This window comes from Euleptes europaea, chromosome 13, assembly GCF_029931775.1.
Source record: "Euleptes europaea isolate rEulEur1 chromosome 13, rEulEur1.hap1, whole genome shotgun sequence".
NCBI lineage: Eukaryota > Metazoa > Chordata > Lepidosauria > Squamata > Sphaerodactylidae > Euleptes > Euleptes europaea.
The window spans coordinates 48,012,997-48,032,200 of NC_079324.1; the positions used below are offsets into that span (position 1 = coordinate 48,012,997).

At 52.3% G+C, this 19,204-nt stretch overlaps 1 protein-coding gene across 1 annotated transcript; it reads right to left on the reverse strand.

Moving 5' to 3' along the window:
• Positions 1–1,514: 1,514 nt before the first annotated feature.
• Positions 1,515–15,345, reverse strand: TBX3 (T-box transcription factor 3). The gene is made up of 7 exons (XM_056859652.1): positions 14,931–15,345; positions 13,035–13,302; positions 11,319–11,465; positions 8,675–8,751; positions 6,482–6,639; positions 4,105–4,802; positions 1,515–1,968 (listed from the first exon to the last, which is right to left on the reverse strand). Exons 1-7 carry the CDS (start codon positions 15,323–15,325, stop codon positions 1,525–1,527), a joined length of 2,187 nt encoding a protein of 728 aa, XP_056715630.1. The 5' UTR covers positions 15,326–15,345; the 3' UTR covers positions 1,515–1,524.
• Between the last annotated feature and the right edge of the window lie 3,859 nt (positions 15,346–19,204).

A 19,204-nucleotide genomic window follows, 5' to 3' on the forward strand; every position in this document is an offset into this window, starting at 1 on the left:
TAAAACATTTTTATTGAAATTTCAGTTTTTTAAAAAGTTTGGGGTGGGTGAGTGGGGATTAGAGAGGGAAATAAACCCTTGAGGACTTTTCAAACAATTCTATAACACAAAATAGACCTTCAGACTTTCGTCGGACCGGTTCTGAGCACCAGTTTTTCAAGAGGAGGATCTATGGACGCAGCCACCCCAAGCAAAGGGGATCCCTTATTAATGAAAACTCATCGGGAAAGAGAGATTGGCATACTAAAACAAATGGGGGGGGGGAGAATCCCAGATGCATGCATGTATTTTTCACAAACCCACTTGAGAAGTGTATTGGTGTTTAATCAACATATTTATTGAACCATTTCTACTGCTGGGGCTACCATTTTCGAATGAGGGCGAGTCCCACAACGACCCTGTTGTACAATCCTGTTGTTCCCGGACCCCTGTAATTTTGTGTGTGTGTCTTCTGCATGCGTCCCCCCCAAAAAAAATCACAGTGAACCCAAGTAAAACTGATATCAATGTAAACACTTTCCCCCCTCCCGTGATGTATTTTTGCTTGCTTTAGAAGTCTGGATTCTTTTCGAAATTTTGAAATGAAAGCGACTTACAAACCAGAAAGAAGACGGCTGCAGTCCTTATTTACAGTCCTATGTACAATCTCAATAAATTAAATTTTAATTTCTAGTATTCATATGCCGCCTATTTACAAGTTATCAATTAATTACATAAATACTTTTATCAACAGTGTCCACTTTTTCTTCTTCGTAATATGTTTTAAACCTTGTTATTGCATATACAGGAAAACAAAATCTGAAAGTTCTACAAGGAACCAAGGCCCTTTTAAAAAATAAAATCACCCAGCACCCCCCCCCCGGTTTCTTTTCTTTCCCCATCTACGTTTTAAATGGTTGCTACGTGAAGGAGTGAAGAATTAAAAAGTGGGGGAGTTTTTTAAATTAAAAAAAATCGTCCCTGGGATTTTAAGCAAGCATTAAAAAAAAAAAAAAAACTCCAAAAGAAGACGATCAGACTGGAGCATGCAAAATCAGCTTCTGGTTGACAGACGTCACGCGAGGAAAGGGAAACCCCCTCCTCCCCTAACAAAGATTGACAAAATCAGGCGCTTTCGGGGTGTTTGTTTTTCTGTTAAGGAACAGATATGCAAAGTCCCTCCCCCTCCCCCCCTTTTTGTTCCTTATTATCCCGGAAAGATGCCAGCGATCCTTCTCTTCAGGCCTCCTTCCTTCTGGTTTTCTCCGTTTCTTTATGTACACAGGGGCAGGAGCCGTCGAAGAAAGCCAATCCCAGACCCGGCCGGAATCGGCGCCCGCCCCTCGCTCCCCCCCCCAGTCCAAGGGGGGGGGACGGGGACGCCACAGTCTGGTTCCGAATAGCAGCTTGTTAACCGCGACTCCATCCTCCCCCCCCCTCCACAATTTCAGGACAGAAATGGGACAGTCCGGGTTCCAGTAAGGGGCAAAGCAAGGGTCCCCGGCTTCAGAAGAGGGGTGGGTGGGGTCGAGGGGGGGGGACCGTCTAGGGCGACCCGCTCCGGGCTCTGTCCTGCTTGGAGTCCAGCCCGCTCACCAAGCGCTGGATGTTCTGCAGCTCGCTGGTGGCCTCCTTGTCGCCGCAGAGCTTGGGGGACAGCGAGACGGAGCCCGAGGAGAGCGTGGACGAGCGGCTGTTGAGCTCCGAGCCGGAATCCAAGGCTCCCGAGGCCGGGCTGGGTGCCAGGGCGCCGCCTTTGCCTTCCGCCGCGCCCACCAGGGAGGGCACGGCCGTGGTGAGCAGGCTGCTGCTGTCGGGCAGGGGCACCGGCACCGAGTAGGGGCTGTAGCGGAGGCGAGGGCGCACGGCGCTGAGGAAGGGGTGCCGGTGCACCGAGTTGCTGGCGGCCGTCGAGGCGGCCGCCGCCGCCGCCGCCATGTAGGTGTAGGGGTAAGGGAAGAGGCTTCCGAAGGGAGACATGGCCAAGCCCTGCAGGGAGAAAGGAAGCAGCAAAGGGGCGGCGGTCAGTCGGCGGCTAGGGGAAGGGGGGGATTGCGGGCTGGGTGCCAGAAGGCAGGCGCGCAGGAGGGCGGAAAGACGCCTGGAAACACCCGTGGGGATTACTGTGCCCTCCCTTCCCCAGCACGTACGGGAGGCTCAATGAAGAGAGCGCTCCTGTGCACAACCGATCCTTTCCCACCCCCACGCACGCACATGCTTCACATAAGGGCCCCGCTTGCACACATGAACACACATTGAACCAGACCTTTGGTTCCTCAAAGTCAGTATTGTCTACTCAAACTGGCAGCGGCTCTCCAGGGTCTCAGGCAGAGAGGTCTTTCCCATCACCTACCTGCCTAGTCCCTTTAACTGGAGAGGCCGGGGATTGAACCTGGGACCTTCTGCGTACCAAGCAGAGGCTCTGCCACTGAGCCTCGGCCCCTCCCCACGTGGAAAGCAGAGCCGGCTCGGAGCCTCCGAGAGGCGTTTCTCAGCCAACCCCCGTTTCATTCCCTGGCGCCGGCGCTGCGGATTGAAGGCCAGGGCCCCCGGCCAAAAAAGCCAGGCTACTTGGAGATTCCCTCCTCGGCCATTCATCTCTCGAGGTGCTGAGCACCCTCGGCTGCCTTTCCAACCGCTGGACTCAACACCTCCAGAGGAAAGGGGAAACCGAGAAGGAGAGAAGCTGTCTTAAAAAAAAAAAAAAAAACCAAAACCCCCCCAATAATAAGGCCCACGTTTTAAGCAAAGGAGATGTTGACTCGGCTTGGGACGAGACTGGCGGGTAAATTCCAGGCTGCGAGAAGAAACTACTCTCCGCTGTCGGGGGAGACCCCGGGGATTCTCCTGCCGCGGCTGGTTCTCCTTAAAATATGCCTTATGAGGATGTTTGCCTGCCTGTCGGCTCAGAGAGAAAGGGCTATTACACGAAACGAGATCCCCGGGTGTGATTTTGATATACCAGGCGGACCTGCATTCAAATCTCTACTCAGCCAAAAATAATAATGTGTGACCTGAGGCTGAGTCTCAGCCTCTCTGGAGTCAGCCTCCTAAAGTTGTCCTAAACATAAAGAGGGGGTGTCCTGTGTTTAGAGCAGGAAAAAACAGGGTCCAGAACCAACGAATCCCCACCTAATTTCGGAGCATGCACTAACACTACCGGGAAGCATCGGGTCTGCGGAGAAATGTCCTTACCCCAATCTCCGGACTCTTCCTGTTAAGGGCTCATTTTGACCAAGCGAGTGGGGTGGGGAGCTCTTTCTCTAGCGGTGGTTCCCAAAGTGGGTAGTACCACCCCCAGGGGGTGTGTGGGATTTCCTAGGGGGGCACTAAGAGGCAAGGGGGCAGCGGGGGGGGGGCACTAGAGGCGGGCCCCTTCAACTGTGTTGTTGGATAGGGTAGGGGGAGCTGAGGTTGAGCTTGTGGAACCAAGGGGGCGGTGGGCCAAAGACTGGATACCACTGGTCTATGGGAACATCTATGTAAAGAGTTATTTTCCGGGGTGGGGAAGAAAGAAGCCTAGGGCGAAAATGCACGGGAGGTTTTGCCTTGGATTTGCCGCTCTCTAGATGCTCATTTTTCCCACCTGAATTCTCAAAACTCCGCATGGGGTTGTATTTTTTAGTTTTGAGAATGTGGCTGGGGAAAATGTGCATTCAGAGAGCAGCGAATCCAAGGCAAAACCTCTCTGGCATAAAAGGCACCTCAGCCTTGGTAGGCGCCTTCTGTTCTCCCTCGGATCTGGAGAACTGGGTTCGATTCCCTTCTCCTCCCCATGAGCCGCGGAGGCTAATCTGGTGAACTGGATTTGTGTCCCCACTCCTACATGTGAAGCCAGCTGGGGGACCTTGGGCAAGTCACTCTCTCTCAGCCCCACCTATCTCACAGGGTGTCTGTGGTGGGGAGGGGAAGAGAAGGCGATTGTAAGCCGGTTTGAGTCTCCCTTAAGTGGTAGAGAAAGTCGGCATATAAAAACCAACTCTTCTTCTTCTTCTTCCCTGGCCCTGCCAGTTGCTGGTGGAGTGAAGGAAAGAGCGGAAAGAGCACCCGGACGACCCCCCCCACCAGCCCCCCATGGCTCCTGTCCCCGCGGGAGGAGGGGAGGGGGAAGAGGGCAGTAAATACCTGTGAGGCCAAGACATGTTGCTGCAGGTGAAAGGGAAGCGCGGCCGCCGCAGCCGCTGCGCCGGACAGTCCCTGCGCCGCCGCCGTGGCCATCACGGTGCTGTCCAGGCCGGTGACTCCCGCCGAGGCGCCAGAGACGGTGGCCAGCAGGGGGCCCATGCCGGCCATGCCGGAGAAGGCGCCCCCCATGGCGAACTGGCTGGGGTGCAGCAGCAGCGGGTGCCCGTTGGCCAGCGGGTTGAAGAACTGTTGGCCGGCCAGGCCTGGGGGGAAGGCCAGGCTGGGCAAGTGTCCCTGGGCCAGGTGCCCGGCGCTGTCCGTCTGAACCGTCAGGGGGGCGAAGGGCTCCTTGGCCAGGCCCCGGCAGTCCTCCCGCGGGGGGGTCTTGACCTCCTCGGCCCCCAGGCTGCGGGTGCTGGAGGAGATGGCGGCGGGGCTGTGCCTGGAGTCCAGCGGCGCCTTGGGGGCGCCCTCTCGGCTCCGGCTGCCGGCCGAGTCCGGCAGGAAGAGAGAAGGCTTGGAGGGGCTGGGCTTCTCCCGGGCATCTCCCGCCCCTCCTCCCGCCCCTGTCGCTGCTGCGGCCGGACTGCTGTTGAGGGTGCCGGCCGTAGTGGTGGTGGTGATTTTCCCGGAGTCGCTGGCCTCCAGGGGGTCTTCTTTGCTCTCCGAGTCGCTTTCGCCATCGCTGGGACACAAATCTGGAGAGGAAAGGGGAGTGAAGTTAAGAGCAAGAAGTTAAGAGCAGATTCGGAGGGGTTGGGGGGGGGGGGAAGAGGAGCCGTATAAAGGACCCAAGCGGTAGTGTTTCCCTAGGGCCTCCCTCCCCTCTTAATCTGGGACTTCAGCGCAGACATTTAGAGCTGACCCCAACAGTTTGAGGAGGGCGAACAGCACAGGAAATGACTCGTTGTATTGCACTCCCCCCCCCCCTTCGCTGGCACACGCTTCCCAGCAGCCCCCTGTCTGGCCCGGAATACAGAGCATCGCCAGATTTATGCAGACTTGAAGGGCTGCCTCAGGGAGGGGTTCAAGCGGTAGGGCCGGGGGGCCCTGCCAGGAGGTTGGGAGCGCACCCTGGGGCCTCCGCGCAAAACCTCCAAACCTGACCCCCTCAGAGAGGAAGGCCACTCTTCCTCCGGAAACAATGCAGGATTCTGCGAGTTCCTGCCTGCCACCTCGAGCCGAGACCGGTCTCCTCGCGGGGAGGCGCTCGACAGGTTTAAATGTCCTCAGACGTGGAGGTAGGGTTCTTTGCCTGCTAGTCAACCCAGGCGCTCCACCCCTTGCACCAAATTGCCTCTTTTCTTCCATGATAAATCTCCAGTCAGGGTAAGAGGAAGGGTAACCTTCACTTTCCAGGTTTTATTTATCGGCTGCTCTTGGAACAGTTTCTCTTCTTCAAATGCATGGAAGTTTAGACAGGAGTCTGGCTTCTTTCTAGCCTTAGATTCAGTGCCTGTGATATACTTTAAATCCACGCCCCCCCCCCCCCGCCCTCATCTATTTTCTCCTTTCACGTGGAAGGCTTCTGAGAAACCATCTCTGTCGAGATTGTCTTTCTGTGTGTGTGGAAGAGAGACTAACTCTTCCTTATAAAAAAATTCCAAGTGAGTATAAAAATCAAATTAAACTCTGATCGCTTCAGCCAATATAGCACGCTTCCAAATCGTGCAGCCAAATTGCTTCACTTCCACTGTAGCCCATATATTCAGGGACCAGAGAGAGAGAGAAAAAGAGAGAAAGAGGGAGGGAGAGAGGGAGAGAGGGAGGGAGAGAAGGAAGGAAGGAAGGAAGGAAGGAAGGAAGGAAGGAAGAAAGAAAGAAAGAAAGAAAGAAAGAAAGAAAGAAAGAAAGAAAGAAAGAAAGAAAGAAAGAAAGAAAGAAAGAAAGAAAGAAAGAGTTCCTAGTGCTTTCCTTGTGGGTAATGAAGGGGACAGCGGAGGAAGAAACCTTTCCTTAATAATAATAATAATAAAAAAGAATTCCAATATGAATATTAATAGCGTGGTTGAGCTGCTGAACTTTTGCCCCGTGGTCTGTCTTTGCTCCCCTGCCTCAGCCAGCGCTGGCTGACTCCCTTCAAACCACAGAAGAAATATAGATATAAGGCGGAAAAGGCGAAAGTGGGATTTTAAACGCTTGGAGCCTTTTCAGCAGATCCGTTTGCAAAATCGCCGTTTTCTTTAAAAAAAAAAAAAAAAACATATTATGATTTCGATTCAGCCAAGCTCTTTTCAGCCCAAAGGACATGCCAAAAAAAAAAAAAATGCAATAACTCCCGAGTTTAAACACAGAGGAAGAGTGAGCGAGGCCTCCTGGTACAGAGAGAAAAAAAAAACATAGATATACCGAGGGAGGGACAGACGGGTGTCCTCACCTTTAAGATTAGAGGTGCCCACAGCGGAGACGGCGGGAGAGGTGGACTGGGCGAAGCACCTGAACGCTGTTTGCTCGCTAGAGGACTCATCCGAGGTCCCGTTTTCTTTTTTCTGCCTCTCGTCATAAACCCTCATGGACTGAAGGGTGAGTTGTTTTCTAGAGGGGAGGGGGAGATCGGTGGGTTCAAACGCAAAGCAAACAGGTACCACCATGATGCGCACGCACCCCCAAGAACTCCAACCCATTGCTCATCTCAGCGAAGGCTGGGCTGGGGGTGCAGCTCCAATGGGAGAGGAATTGCTTCCAAATTAAGACAGCAATCCTAAATGGGGGGGATAAGCCCCATTTAACAGGGCAGCCCTGGGAGGGCTGCACATGAGTGTCGAGGAGCAAGCAGGGAGTTGAGGTCTGAGCATCTGCTTTCTAAACCCAGGTAGATGGCACTAAACTCTTGTGGGTCTCCACAAAGTAACAGTTCTGCAATGGTAGGCTGAGATCCACCACCTATTTCCTCTGGACCAGGCCCTTAAAAATCATTGGGATGGCTCCTGTCTGCACCGGACTGCTGAAAACTTCCATATATTTTTTTCCTTGGAGCAAAATAGTGTGTTTGCTTAAGAAGGTTCCGGTTGACTGTTTAGCGGGCTTGTGGCGCTTCCCTGGGCGGAAGGGGAAGAAGCCTGTTTAGGAAGTGTTGGAAAGGCACAACTGGAGTCAGTTGTGGACACATCAGTTCAAAGCAGCAGGAACTCTCCAAAATCCACAGATAACCACCCCCATGTAAATAAAAGACACACAATGCTCAGCCCCCCTTCCATTTTTCCTGATAAATGGCATCTGAAACAGATGCTTTGCAAATCTCTCATACCAGATGTGGACAACTCAACTCTCCAAAGTTTGGTACAGTTTGGGGGTGGCGATCAAATAATGAAGCAGATATGAGGGCCAAGGAGAGAAAGCAACTGTCAAATTTCATGGGGCTCCTGGAATATCAGGCGTCCTCGAAGTTGCGGGTGAATCGTTTTAATACCATATTCTCACCAGCAATTGATAGCATAAAACCATACTCGAGTTAGAGAGATATGAGAAACCACCTTCGGCATCTCTTGAATATGAGTTTTATTCTTGTTAAATGGGCCAAAGATTCTCTCTGGGCACTTCTGCACATGCCAAATAATGCACTTTCAATCCACTTTCAATGCAAGAGGGTTTTGCCATTTCACACAGTAAAATCCAGCTTCAAAGTGTATTGAAAGTGGATTGAAAGTGCATTATTCAGCTTGTGAGTCTCTGTTTCTCTCTCTGCCCCTATCTGTTCTGCCACCCATACAAAGGTGTTCTGTATCACTTATGCTAAAAGAAAAAACACACCAGGTGTGATCCAACCAAAGAAAAGCACCTTATCCCAGCTGGAGAAGCCAAGCTGATGCCTAAAGCTGCATCTTATGCACTGTTACTTGGCCTTAAATCCCTGCGAAATCATGAGACTTACTTCTAAGTAAACCTATAGGATCGGGCTAGACGTCTATTGGAAGAAAAGGGTGCATAATTCTGGCTGGATGATACCAGTGCCCATGTAGTTGAACATTTTGCTCATTAGAGCCAAAGAAATATTCACATGGAAAGGGTGCCTCACACAATCACGCTCCAGTTCTCAGTGAAGGAGTCACCAATTGCATATTCTTATTCTCCCCCCCCCACACACACACACACACTGCATGCTTTAAACTTCACCCTTTTCTCATGAAGTCATATTTGAAACCCAACACTTCATGTACAGGCGGCTTAAGATCAGGTTAGTACAACATCTCAGGAGGTCCCTTTACTGCTGCCTCTTAGAAGAACAGCAGCCCTGGCCACATTTCACTCTCCCTCCCCCTTTTCTGCTCGACATTTCTCATTGCAATGGGGTGCCAATTACAAACACATGTCCCAGCCAATATCCTTGTTTTGGGAGAAGATTTCTCCCTTGGGTGGCATAGAACACCACACTGGGCGCTTGCGAAATACTTTTTCTTTCTTTTAAAAAAAGAGACAGTTCCTAATTAGGCTAGAACACATCCCTCCCAACACACACACAACTGCCTGTTAACCAAAACACCTCTCAGGAAGAGAGAGATTTCCAAGCTGACCTCTGGACTGCCCTACAGAGTTGCAAACTCCGACAAAATGTGAGAGTACACAGACTTACCTTTTCTCCCTCCGCCCATTCCCTGTGTCACGAAAGCCTTTAGCAAATGGATTGTTGTCGATTTTCAGTTGGGTTATCTATTTAAAAAAGAAAGAAAGGGGGGAATATAAATAAGGGAGAATCATTTCTATTCCAATCATTCTATTTTAATTCTATCCCAGTCATTCTGTTCTAATCACTCTAGTCTAATTTCTAGACTTATTTCCAAGTCTCTCCCCTTTCAAATCAAGGGCAGGCAATTCCAGCAGGAAGTTTTTCCTGGGCCTTTCCAAGGAAATTAATGGCAACTTGTCTGAGAGCGCCCATTCCTTTCCACGGGGCTTGCTCAGGATTACTAGATCGTGTGCCACCGATTGATTGAAAACGCACACGCACAACCAACAGGGTTCCTCTGCAAACGACAAACCAGAGTTGTCTTCCTACCATTTACTGCTGGTTACCTTGGGGGCACCCACAAGCAGCCGAAGGGCATGCCTGGCCATTTCGCTAGCCAATTACATCTCCATTCGGGCTAGTCAATTACACCGCCGGGGCTGTTTGCTTTTTGGCTTCCCTAAACCCCCGCCGAGGAATGAATGGAACGCAGCCCCTGCCACCCATTAAAAGTTATGTTTCAGTTTAAACTCTTTACCTGCCATAATTAAACCGCAAAGGAACAGTGGTCACCCGCTTGCTATAATAAAATACTTTATGTAATTACTTTCTACAGCGATCGTGCTTGTGTGTATATGTAGGGTGGGGGTGTACCGGGGGAGGGGGGGTGGCTAACGTCGAATATCCTGTGCAAAACATGCAGGCGTTGAGCCCGAACTATGGCCCTTTTCAGGTTTTTGGAGATCACGCTGGAAATATGTGCGCCTCTCTGGTTTCCCGATTGACGTGGTTTTCAAGGTTATTTGGGCCAAAGTCAAGCACTTGTAAGTTCCGTTCAAATCCTTGCAGGGGTGGGGGAGAAAGCGAAGCACCTGCTTAGTTATGAAATCACCGGAACGCAGAAGGTCTTAACTTCTCTTGGTAAGAGTTGCTGGCGCCCAGAAGGTGGGAAAGGGACCCGAAATGATCTATTCCTTCCTTTCCCCCTCTTCTGGATAGCACCGTCCCATTTCTGAACCTTGGTTTCTCCTCCCTGTCCCTCGGACTGACTTCAGTTCTGCTTTCGAGAGGGCTGAGGGGCCCCGAGAAACCGGAGTCAAACCTTTCGGTTTGGAGTCAGCGCAAGGCAGGCCAATCAGGGTCAACCCATTACTTTCGAATTGCACAGCAAAGCGCTTAATGAATCCGACCGGGGCCGCTTAGGCGAGAGCTGGAATGCGGGTTCTGACCTTCGCAGGAGATCGCCCGAGATAACGCGGAAGGCCAGGGACCTCCGCTTCAATTACAGAGCGCTTTTACACGTAAATTTCACGGCAATCAGACAGGCGCATTCTCCTTTGCACGGGGCTAGGCTCCGGTGGGGGGTGGGGGGAGAGAGAGAGAACCAGCGAAGTCAATGGATGGGAGACACTAGACTCTTGAGCCCGACGCCCTGGCCTACTCTATTGGAAGATAATTCACAGTATCTGAAGAAGTGAGCTGTGGCTCACGAAAGCTCATACCCTACCAGAAAATATTTTTGTTAGTCTTTAAGGTGCTGCTGGACTCTTGCCCTTTTCTATTGGAAGACTACAGGGTGACCCCAAACCTACTTCGGAACGAAATGGCCCTTTGCTAGCTCTTGTGTCCGGGCCCCCCAACGGGCCTTGGTTTCCTGAAGAAGCCACCAAAACAACCGCGATAAGACCAACCAAAGGCCAACTCAGCTTTTCCCTCCCACCCCCAATCCAGAAACAGAAGTAGGCCACATTCACTACCACAGAGTTTGGCTTTCGAAACAGCCTGGCTGTGCTATAACAACCCCACCCCCAATAGTACATGCCGGGGCTTCCATCTGACAAGGCTTCCCAAAATTCACAAACGGGGGGGGGGGCAGTTCAAGCTGCAAAGTTCTCTCATTCACAGCAAAGCAAAAGACCACCTTTTGGGAGTCCTTCGCCTTGAATTCATTACCATAAATTTCCCCCTTGGCCAGGCTCCCGCTGTGGTGGGCGGCCTCCTATAAACAGAATTATGATAATAACTGGGGGTATGTTGGGGGTACTAAAAAAAAACCCTTTCTCCTTCTTACTCTTTTAAAGGTCGGTCCAGGTTTTCTTGTCAAAAGCTACCAGACGGAGCTCTTCCATACATGCCTATCTCTCTCCCACTCACACCCCATTCAAGAATCCCAAATCTATTAATAAAAATATTGCAGTATTGGGGAGGGTTTTTTTTAATATAATAAGAAACAGATTTTGGTTTGGTTGCCAGTGCAGTTTCAATGAATGAATCCTCAAACAGGCACCCAGGACTGCAAAATCTAATCTATCTCCAGCCCCTCGTAACGCCCCCCCCCAATGAGCTTTATAGATTGAACACTAGCCATCAGGAGGATTTTAATTTCCCCCTTTTAAGTTGATTTTGCAAGCTGCCTAAGGGAAAGTAGAAGGGGGGGAGGGAGGCTGAGGCCCAAATGTTGGGAATTTTCTAAGCCAATTTCAAAGAGTTAACCCCGGCTCGAGCATACTTTCCCCCTCCCCCTAAATACACGGCTCTTAATCCCCCTTACCTTATCGTTCTGGTATGCAGTAACCGCGATGAATTCGGTCTCCGGGAAAACGTAAGTGCGGAAGGTGCTGTAAGGCAGTTTGAGGATGTCGTTGGCCCGAACAATGTGGAACCGCGGCTGGTACTTGTGCATGGAGTTCAAGATAGTCTGCAATGGGGGTGTGGTGGGGGGGAACGCGGGGGGGGGGGGGGAGAGACAGCAGCATGGAGACCGGGTCAGAAGGAAACTGCGCACTTTCCACCAGAACTGGAGCTTCCAACTTCCCTCTGCTACCTCTAGGCCTCCCTTCCCTGCCGGCCATCTTACAAGAGCCATTTATGCATGGAGGTTTTGCCTTGGATTTGCAAAGGCACTCTAGAGGCACACTTTCCCCATCCAATTTCCCAAAACTCAACAATAAGCCGCCATGCAGAGTTTTGAGAACTCAGATGGCGGAAATGTGCACCTAGAGAGAGGCGAATCCAAGGCAAAACCTCCCATGCGTAAATGGACACGGTCTTTGCTTGGGAATCTTTGGCGTTAAGGAAAAACGTTCCCCCCCCCCTCGAAACAAAAACAGCCTCGCTGCAATGGCTGAAAATTGGACCGAAGCTGATCTGGGAATATATAAATATGGAGAGATCGCCCCAACTGTGCTTGGAAGCTCAGAGACCTTTGCAGGAAGCGCCTAAGATCCGCAAACGCCTGTTAGTCAGCGAGACTCTCTTTCCCCCTCCCCGCTTTTTCTCCCGAAGAAAACAGTTATCGATCTGGTTGCTGTACTTGTTACTGGAGTGTTTGCTTCGGAGTTCCATTTGCTCACGGTAAACAGCCCGGGCGAGGAGACCAGCTAATGTAACCACTGGCGGCCTGAGCCCTCGACTCTCTCCCAAAGACAGGCTGGGATTTCAGAACGATTAGGGGACGAAATCGGCTGAAATTCCAGGCAGTTGGACTTCACGTAGGCCCCCGCTGGGATTGCATAAATGCTTCTCTCCCCCGCCACCTCTGTTTTTTTCTCTCCTTCTGTCCCCACTTTCCCATAACTTCTTTTCTGCTATTGCAGAGGGCACACGGCCGAATAAACGGGATGCAAAATTATCCTCCACCTCTCCTCTCCATTCTAAACTGAATGCGAATCCTGCTAGTTTAGAGAAGAAATTGACTAATAAGCCGTTGCTTTGGAAAGTTTGCGGAGGCCATTTGTGCTAAAAATTTTGCCTTGGGTTTGCCGCTCTCTAGATGCACATATTTCCCATCCAAATTCTAAGAACTCAAAAATAAGCCCCCATGAAGAGTTTTGAGAAACCAGATGGGGGGAATGTGCATCTAGAGAGCGGCAAATCCAAGGCAAAATGTCCCATGCATAAGTGGCCATAATGCCATTGAGAGTCTTAGAGATGAACCTCTCTGACTACCTAGGAAGGCACGCTTCCACACACCCCCACCCCCACACAAGCACACAAAGAACCCAACAAAGTGCCGGCATATCTCCCTAACTGCCAGCGTATAATTTCAGTTTGTCCTTCCTTTTTAAAATGGGAAGTTTCCGAAGCTCAGGTTGCCCCGGCCTGGGATAAACTGTCGACTCTGGTTGCGTGCCTCGACTTCAGTGTGAGCCCTTGCTAAAAGTCTGCCTTCTTTATTTCTTTCCTTGCAAAGAAAAGTAAGGGTACAGAGGAGCAAAACAGGGGAAATAGCCCGACACACATTTTTTAAAAAATGAAAAGCACTCACAAATCCGTGTTTGTCCGAAATATTATTAGTCAGTTTCAGTTTGTGGAACGTGACGACTTTCGACATCCACTGTTCGCCTGTCGCTGGGCTATCCGGGTGGATATACATTCTCTTTGGCATTTCGGGGTCGGCTTTCCCGGCCACCATCCACCGGGAATTGTGGAATTTATATCTACAATCGTCCGCCGCCACAATGTCCATCAGCAAAATGTACTTGGCCTTTTTATCTAGCCCTGTGCACCTCACTTTAAATGGTGGGAACATTCTCCTAACAGACAGACAAGACAGACGGGAGGAGAAGAGACACAACCAAAGCAAAGAGTTTAGTAAAATATAGCAAGCGTCTCCCCCAACAATTTAGCTGCTGGCTCCTCCGCAGAAATAGGTTGGTTTCATAAGTTTATCACCCCACCCCACACACTTAAAAAAAAACCTGGTTTAATCATCTAGATTGATTGCTTTATTGAATAGAAGGGCTGACTCTCTGGATTTGAAAAATAAAAGAAGACAGGCCCTTGCTGGAATGCGGGCAATTGAAGAGGCCCGTGTGAGTGGATCCATAGTTTCACAAGCAATAGTATTCCAAATAAGGTTCCTAATCCACAAATACAGGAGACCTAGGAAGATGACCACACCCCCTCCCCAGTTCTTGAAGCTAATTTCCAAACTGCAAGGGGTCTCCTTCCAAGTAGGCTGTAGTGAGAATCGAACTGTCGGGGTCCAGAACGCACACACATGCGCATGCACACACACGGAAATTAAAAACTAACATCGAAATGGGTCCACAAAGAGTAGATAATACCAACTGGACTCTTGCTGGGAAAGTTATGGCCACGATCCTCGCTGCCTTGCAGCTCTATGCACCACTTTATTACTGCAAGCGCATTAAAGAAACAAAAAAGCCCTGTCTTGAATTGCAAGCAGGACTTGAGAAGGATTTATCCAGGGTAATATTTGTTCCCAAATGCGGCCTTCTTGCCAAGCCATTAGACGTAGTAATTGCAATTAACTGCCAATCAGGTAGTTTCTAATTGCAGAGGTGTGCGAGGGGAAAAATATACCTTTCCTTTGCCTTCTTATTCCCATCACCCGCCATTGCTCTCTGAAAGAACTGCAAACGTTTTTTTATGGCAGACGAAAACATTCTGTCCTATTGTCAAATTGTGATTAGCTGGGTTTAAACAGGCCTGCGGTTAGTGGGGCCTGCATATAGAGAAGCGAACCCAAACCGTTGCTAAAAAGCTGAGATCCTAAACGCATGTGTGTTCTTTTGAGCTAGTGGGTTTTAGGGGGGGGGGGGGCTTCCTTCAGCCCAAAAATGTGCTTTACTTTCCGTGGAAATAAATTTAACAGATCTGTTTGTGGCGGTGAGTTAAAGGGGAACCCTCTCAAAGTGGAAAGTAGGCTTCTAGAGGCTTCCTCAAGATCTCATGCTTGTTTGCTGGGAAGCAAGCCCCACTCATTTCAGTGGGGCTTACTCTCCGGTAAGCAGGCAGAGGATTTGCAGGCTGTCGTTATGAAAGCCTTCCGAGCAAACTCTGTCCACCACGCTCAACCAAGCCCCTCTAAGGTAGGTCTCGATTCTGCCCAAAGATAAAGGGAGAGTGTACTCCTACATGTGCACGTGTGTGCAAGCAAATACAGAAACGCATGCTTACACGCATGGCAGGCACCCGTCTTTAGGGTGCGGCCAGTGTCTTTGAAGGGCTGAAAGCTTTCGCTAGCACCTTCAGTTCTCAAACAATTCCCCCAATCTTGTTGTTCTCTCCCCCGCCCCCCAACATACACACTTTTTGCAACGGCAGACCGTTTGGAAATCTGCAGGCAGGAGAAGGGGGAAGAAGCAGGAAGAGAGGGGTGCCGAGTTCTGCTCAGCCGCCCTCGACCTCTCCTTACCTTCCAGACTTGGTGATCACCATCTCGGTGCCCCGTTTGTGGAACTGCTCCCAAAGCTCTTTGGCTTCCAGGTGGACTTTGGGGTCATCTTCCACCTCTTCCTCCGGCTCGAGGGTCTTCAAAGGCCTCAGGTGAGCCGCCGCTTGGTGTCCCAGGGAGGAGAAGGGGATGCCCGCGTCGGCCGCCCCGACCAGTTGATCCATAATCGGCTTGGCCAGAGCCCCGGGGAGGGAGAGAGCCGCCGCCCCGTTGGGGGGCAAAGCCAGAGCGGGGAAGAAAGGGGGCTGGTGGCCCAGCACGGCGCTCATGGCGAAGTCCGGCGCCCGGTGAGGGAGGAAGGGGTGGTAAGCCATGCTCGTCCCAGGGATTACGGGCTCTCTCATGGAGATGTTCATCCAACTGCCTCCCTCTGGGGGGGACTTTGCAGCGGCCCCAGCGAGTTCTGGATCTTCGAGCGGCCTTCAGCGGCTCATCCTCGGGCTACGGTTCACGGCAGAAGGCAAGGAGGGGAGGGGGGGACGGGGAAAGGGGGTCGTCAGAAGAGGAGGTCAGCCACCGGAGGGGGTGTGGGCAGCAGGGCGACGCACGCGGCCATCAGACAGTCCAGGCCGCCGAGTCCAAGCTGGGAAGCATCTTTACCCGGAACTCGGGCGCTCTGGGGAGCTTCTTGCCCTCCTGAGTGGGAGCTTCTGCTAGCGACGGCTGTTTCTGGAAATGTTCGTTTCGGAAGGAATGGGGGGGGGGGAAGGCGGGCGGAAGAGCCCCCTCGGAGCCCCCCGAACTTCGGCCGCTGCTTCTGCAAGGAGGCGACGGGGGTGACAGGCGACGGAGGTCGTGCAGGTAGATCTGCTTCGGGGAGGCCGGCCGGCCGGTTGGCCTCCCTCCGGCGAGCTCTCGTGTTGCAAAGGTGGAAATAGGTGGGGGACGGGGCGAGCTCTCCCCCCACCGTGGCTTGCCCCCCCTTTCCCTTTTTATTTCGAACGCCAAATCGGAAAGGTGGAATGAAAAAAAAAAATGCACAGAGAGAGGAGGAGGAGGAAAAGGAGAGGAAATTATGGATTTTTTTCCTTTAAAAAATCCTGTTTTAATCAGGTTTCTTACGGTTAGCAGCGCCTCAAAAAAAAAAGTTGCAGCGAAAAATGTGGCTTCCGTTTTCCCCTCCCCCTCGCCCGCGCGCCTTTTGCCAAAGTTTGCTTCCAAGCCGCCTCTTCCCTCGTCTTCTCTCCGGCGTCCTCCTTGGAGTCCTCCTCCCTTCCCACTCTTTGTTTCTCTAATGCCTTTTTTTTTTTTTAATGGAAAAAAAATCGCAAGTCTCGGCTCTAGGAAGGCCGGCGCTGGGCGGCCGGGCGCTGCGCTCCCCTCTCGGCTCAGCCGCGGCTGGGGAGAGGTCGAGGAGAGGCGGCGAGCGCGGCGGAGAGGCTCCCGGAGCGGCGAGGAGGCGCCGGCCGCCGCGGATCCCCGGGGTGAGCGTGCGTGTCTGAGCCTGGCTGCTTCCCTGCGCCGGATTGTATGGATGTGTTGTGGGGTTGCAGGGCAGCTGCGGCATACTTGATTGGCTCTTTGACGCTTTCGGACCAATTGTGTGGCTCCATAGGCGTGGTTTTGACAGGTCGAGCGGAGGGGGACAAGAGGCGAGTTATAAAAAGAAGGTGTCGGAAACTGTAACGCTGCAGCGAAGCATCCCCGCCGCTCGGTGCCGTGCGAATATGTCAACATGATCAGCGGGGAGGGGAGGGGAGGGGAGGGAGGGGAGGGGAGAGAGGGGAGGGGGCCATGAGCCAACGCTGGGGAGGCGAGGCGCCAGCCAGTGAGAGAGAGCGTGTAAGCCCTAGATCAGCCTCTAGGGGGCTTCGGAGAGGCGCATTGGCCCCCGAAGCAGCCCGGCTCCAGCTCCGAAGCGCCGGCCAAGCCGCCAAGGAAAGGGGGTGGGGGGTGAGGAGTCGGTTCTCTCTCTCGCCGACCCGGCTTGGGACATTTTCAATTTGGACTTATCAACAGCCTCTCCGGGCAAGGTTTTCATTTCATCGCCTTCTCTCTCCCCGTTCATTGGCAGGGGAAGATAAAAGGACGCGGGGTATAAACGGGGGAGGAGGCATCTAGAGCGGTTGGAGGTTAAGGGGGGGGGGCGCGCGTCGATCGGCTCCCAGCTTCCCCTCCGGGTGCACAATGCACTGCCCTCCCCCCCTACCTGCACACACACACACGCACATTTCCAAATTTCTCTCCCCTGGAAGTCTCCAGGCTTAGAGGCCATGTCTGTCTTCCCGATCTATTCCAAGCAGCGTCTCTCTCTCTCTCCCCCCCCCCCCCATCATATTCACGCACTCCACTCCTCTGGCTTTATTCGAAGAGGTTGCAGAAGCGGGGAAGCAGGGGCTGGAGGAGCAAGCGCACGCACGCTTTACTCCCGGCTTGCGTGAGTATTTGGGGAGGGGGGAAGGGGGCTCGTCCCATAACTGAAATCGACGACGCGCGGTGGGGTGTGCTTTTAGATGCAGGTTAAAAGGGTTTTGCGGACTGGCATGAAAAACAAAACAAAAACGAGGCTGTTTTCCAAACCTCGCAGATGCTCCAGGTATTGGACTGGACAGCCAGGCAGGTGAAATGAGGAGTCAGATGACTGGATAAAGGTCTATCCGTGGCTACTATCAGCGCCACCCTGAATCACTGGGGTCAAAGGTGCGAAGGGAAGACACCCAAGTGTAGGTTTCTGGGAGGCATCTGCAAAACCACTGCGGGGAAACAGAATATCAGAGGAGATGGACCTTTGATCTGGTCCAGCGGGGAGGTCCTTACTTTCTTATGCAGATAAGCCAGATAGAGAACCAGTCGCAGGAGCCGCTGTGAAGAACCGCGTAATGACCGAGGAATGTGTGACACCCCAGCTGGGCGTTTGCAAATAAGCCCGCATCCACGGTTAGGTTTATTTATATATTTAGGGACAGACTGTTGGACGGGCTGACGGATTCGGGGGATCTCGCTGTGGTGTGTCTCGCATGGCTTTCCCAACGTCTCAGCAACACCCTCCCCATTTCAATCCACCTCCCTCTTCCATTAGCACAGCTGACTCCTTTATCTCTCTCTCTCTCCCCCCCCCTCCTTCTCACTTGGTTGGAGAAAGGGCGAAGGGTTGGGTTGTCGCAACTTGCTGGGTGAGGGGAGGGGAAGGGGAGGGGAGGATCGAGGCTATCTTTCTCCAGGATCGCCTTTATGACCCGCCTGGGGCCTACAGTCTCCTTCCTTCGCCCGGCTGTATTCTTTCTTCTTAATCTGCTCTGGGATCAGAGGAGCCTCCTCGCCGTCTGTTTGTTTGTTTAGAGCGCTTGAAAAGCAAACTGTGAAATCCCCACTGTCTGAAGGGACCCCCGTCCTCGTTTTCAGAGGGAGAAGGGGGTTGGGAAAACGGAGGGGGAGGAGAGAAAATGCTGAAGAGGGAGGTGGGATTGGGGGGGGGATAGAAAGGAGACTTCTCGCACTGTGCCCCGGCGCCTAATGAGTTACACTCTACCTCAGCTCTTAATTCACACCTCCTCTTTCCTGGGGCAAAGACTACAAGTCAGGCGTTTGGGGAGCTGGGTTTTTTTTTGGGGGGAGGGGGGGCTTGAGGCTGGGGGAGAGAAACGAGGGCCGGCAAAAGGGGCCCCTTTGCTCAATCCACCTTTGCTCATTCCACCTTAATGTCCACAGGGAAGGAAAGTGAGGAGCAAAGCATTTGCCCATAGGTAGACTCAGCCTCCCCTCCTGGATCTCCGCCCACCCCCTACTTTCCCCCCTTCTCCGCCGGGTTATCTTAGGGACCTGGATCCGGTCTGATCTGCCTTGTAAGTTAGCAATACACGGGAAGGGGCAGAGCACGTGTGCAAGCGGTCTCATGTTCATGGGTGGGTGTGCTCGGTCAAAAATTCTCTGGGCTCTTTTCGGAGGCGCCAACCTAGCCAGATTGAGGACGCAGCAGCTGAGGTGCACTAGCCTAAAGCGGGTGTGCTCGTATGGGGGGGATTGTTACCTAGGAAGACGGATTTAAAACATTATGTGGAGAAAAGCACCAACAGAGCGCGAGAGAGAGCAGGCAGGTGAGATTTATTCAACAGGCTTTGGTGCGGTACAGTCCACTTCATCAGATACGTGTATTACCGTCCATGCACACACAAGCGACGTTGGAAGGAGACAGCAAGCTCTGCATTGGCCGAAAACTGCACTTTGATCTCTCTCTCTCATTGATGTGGTGGGAGGGGTCAGGTCCACGGCCTTGTGCCTCTTTACCTTCATTGGAG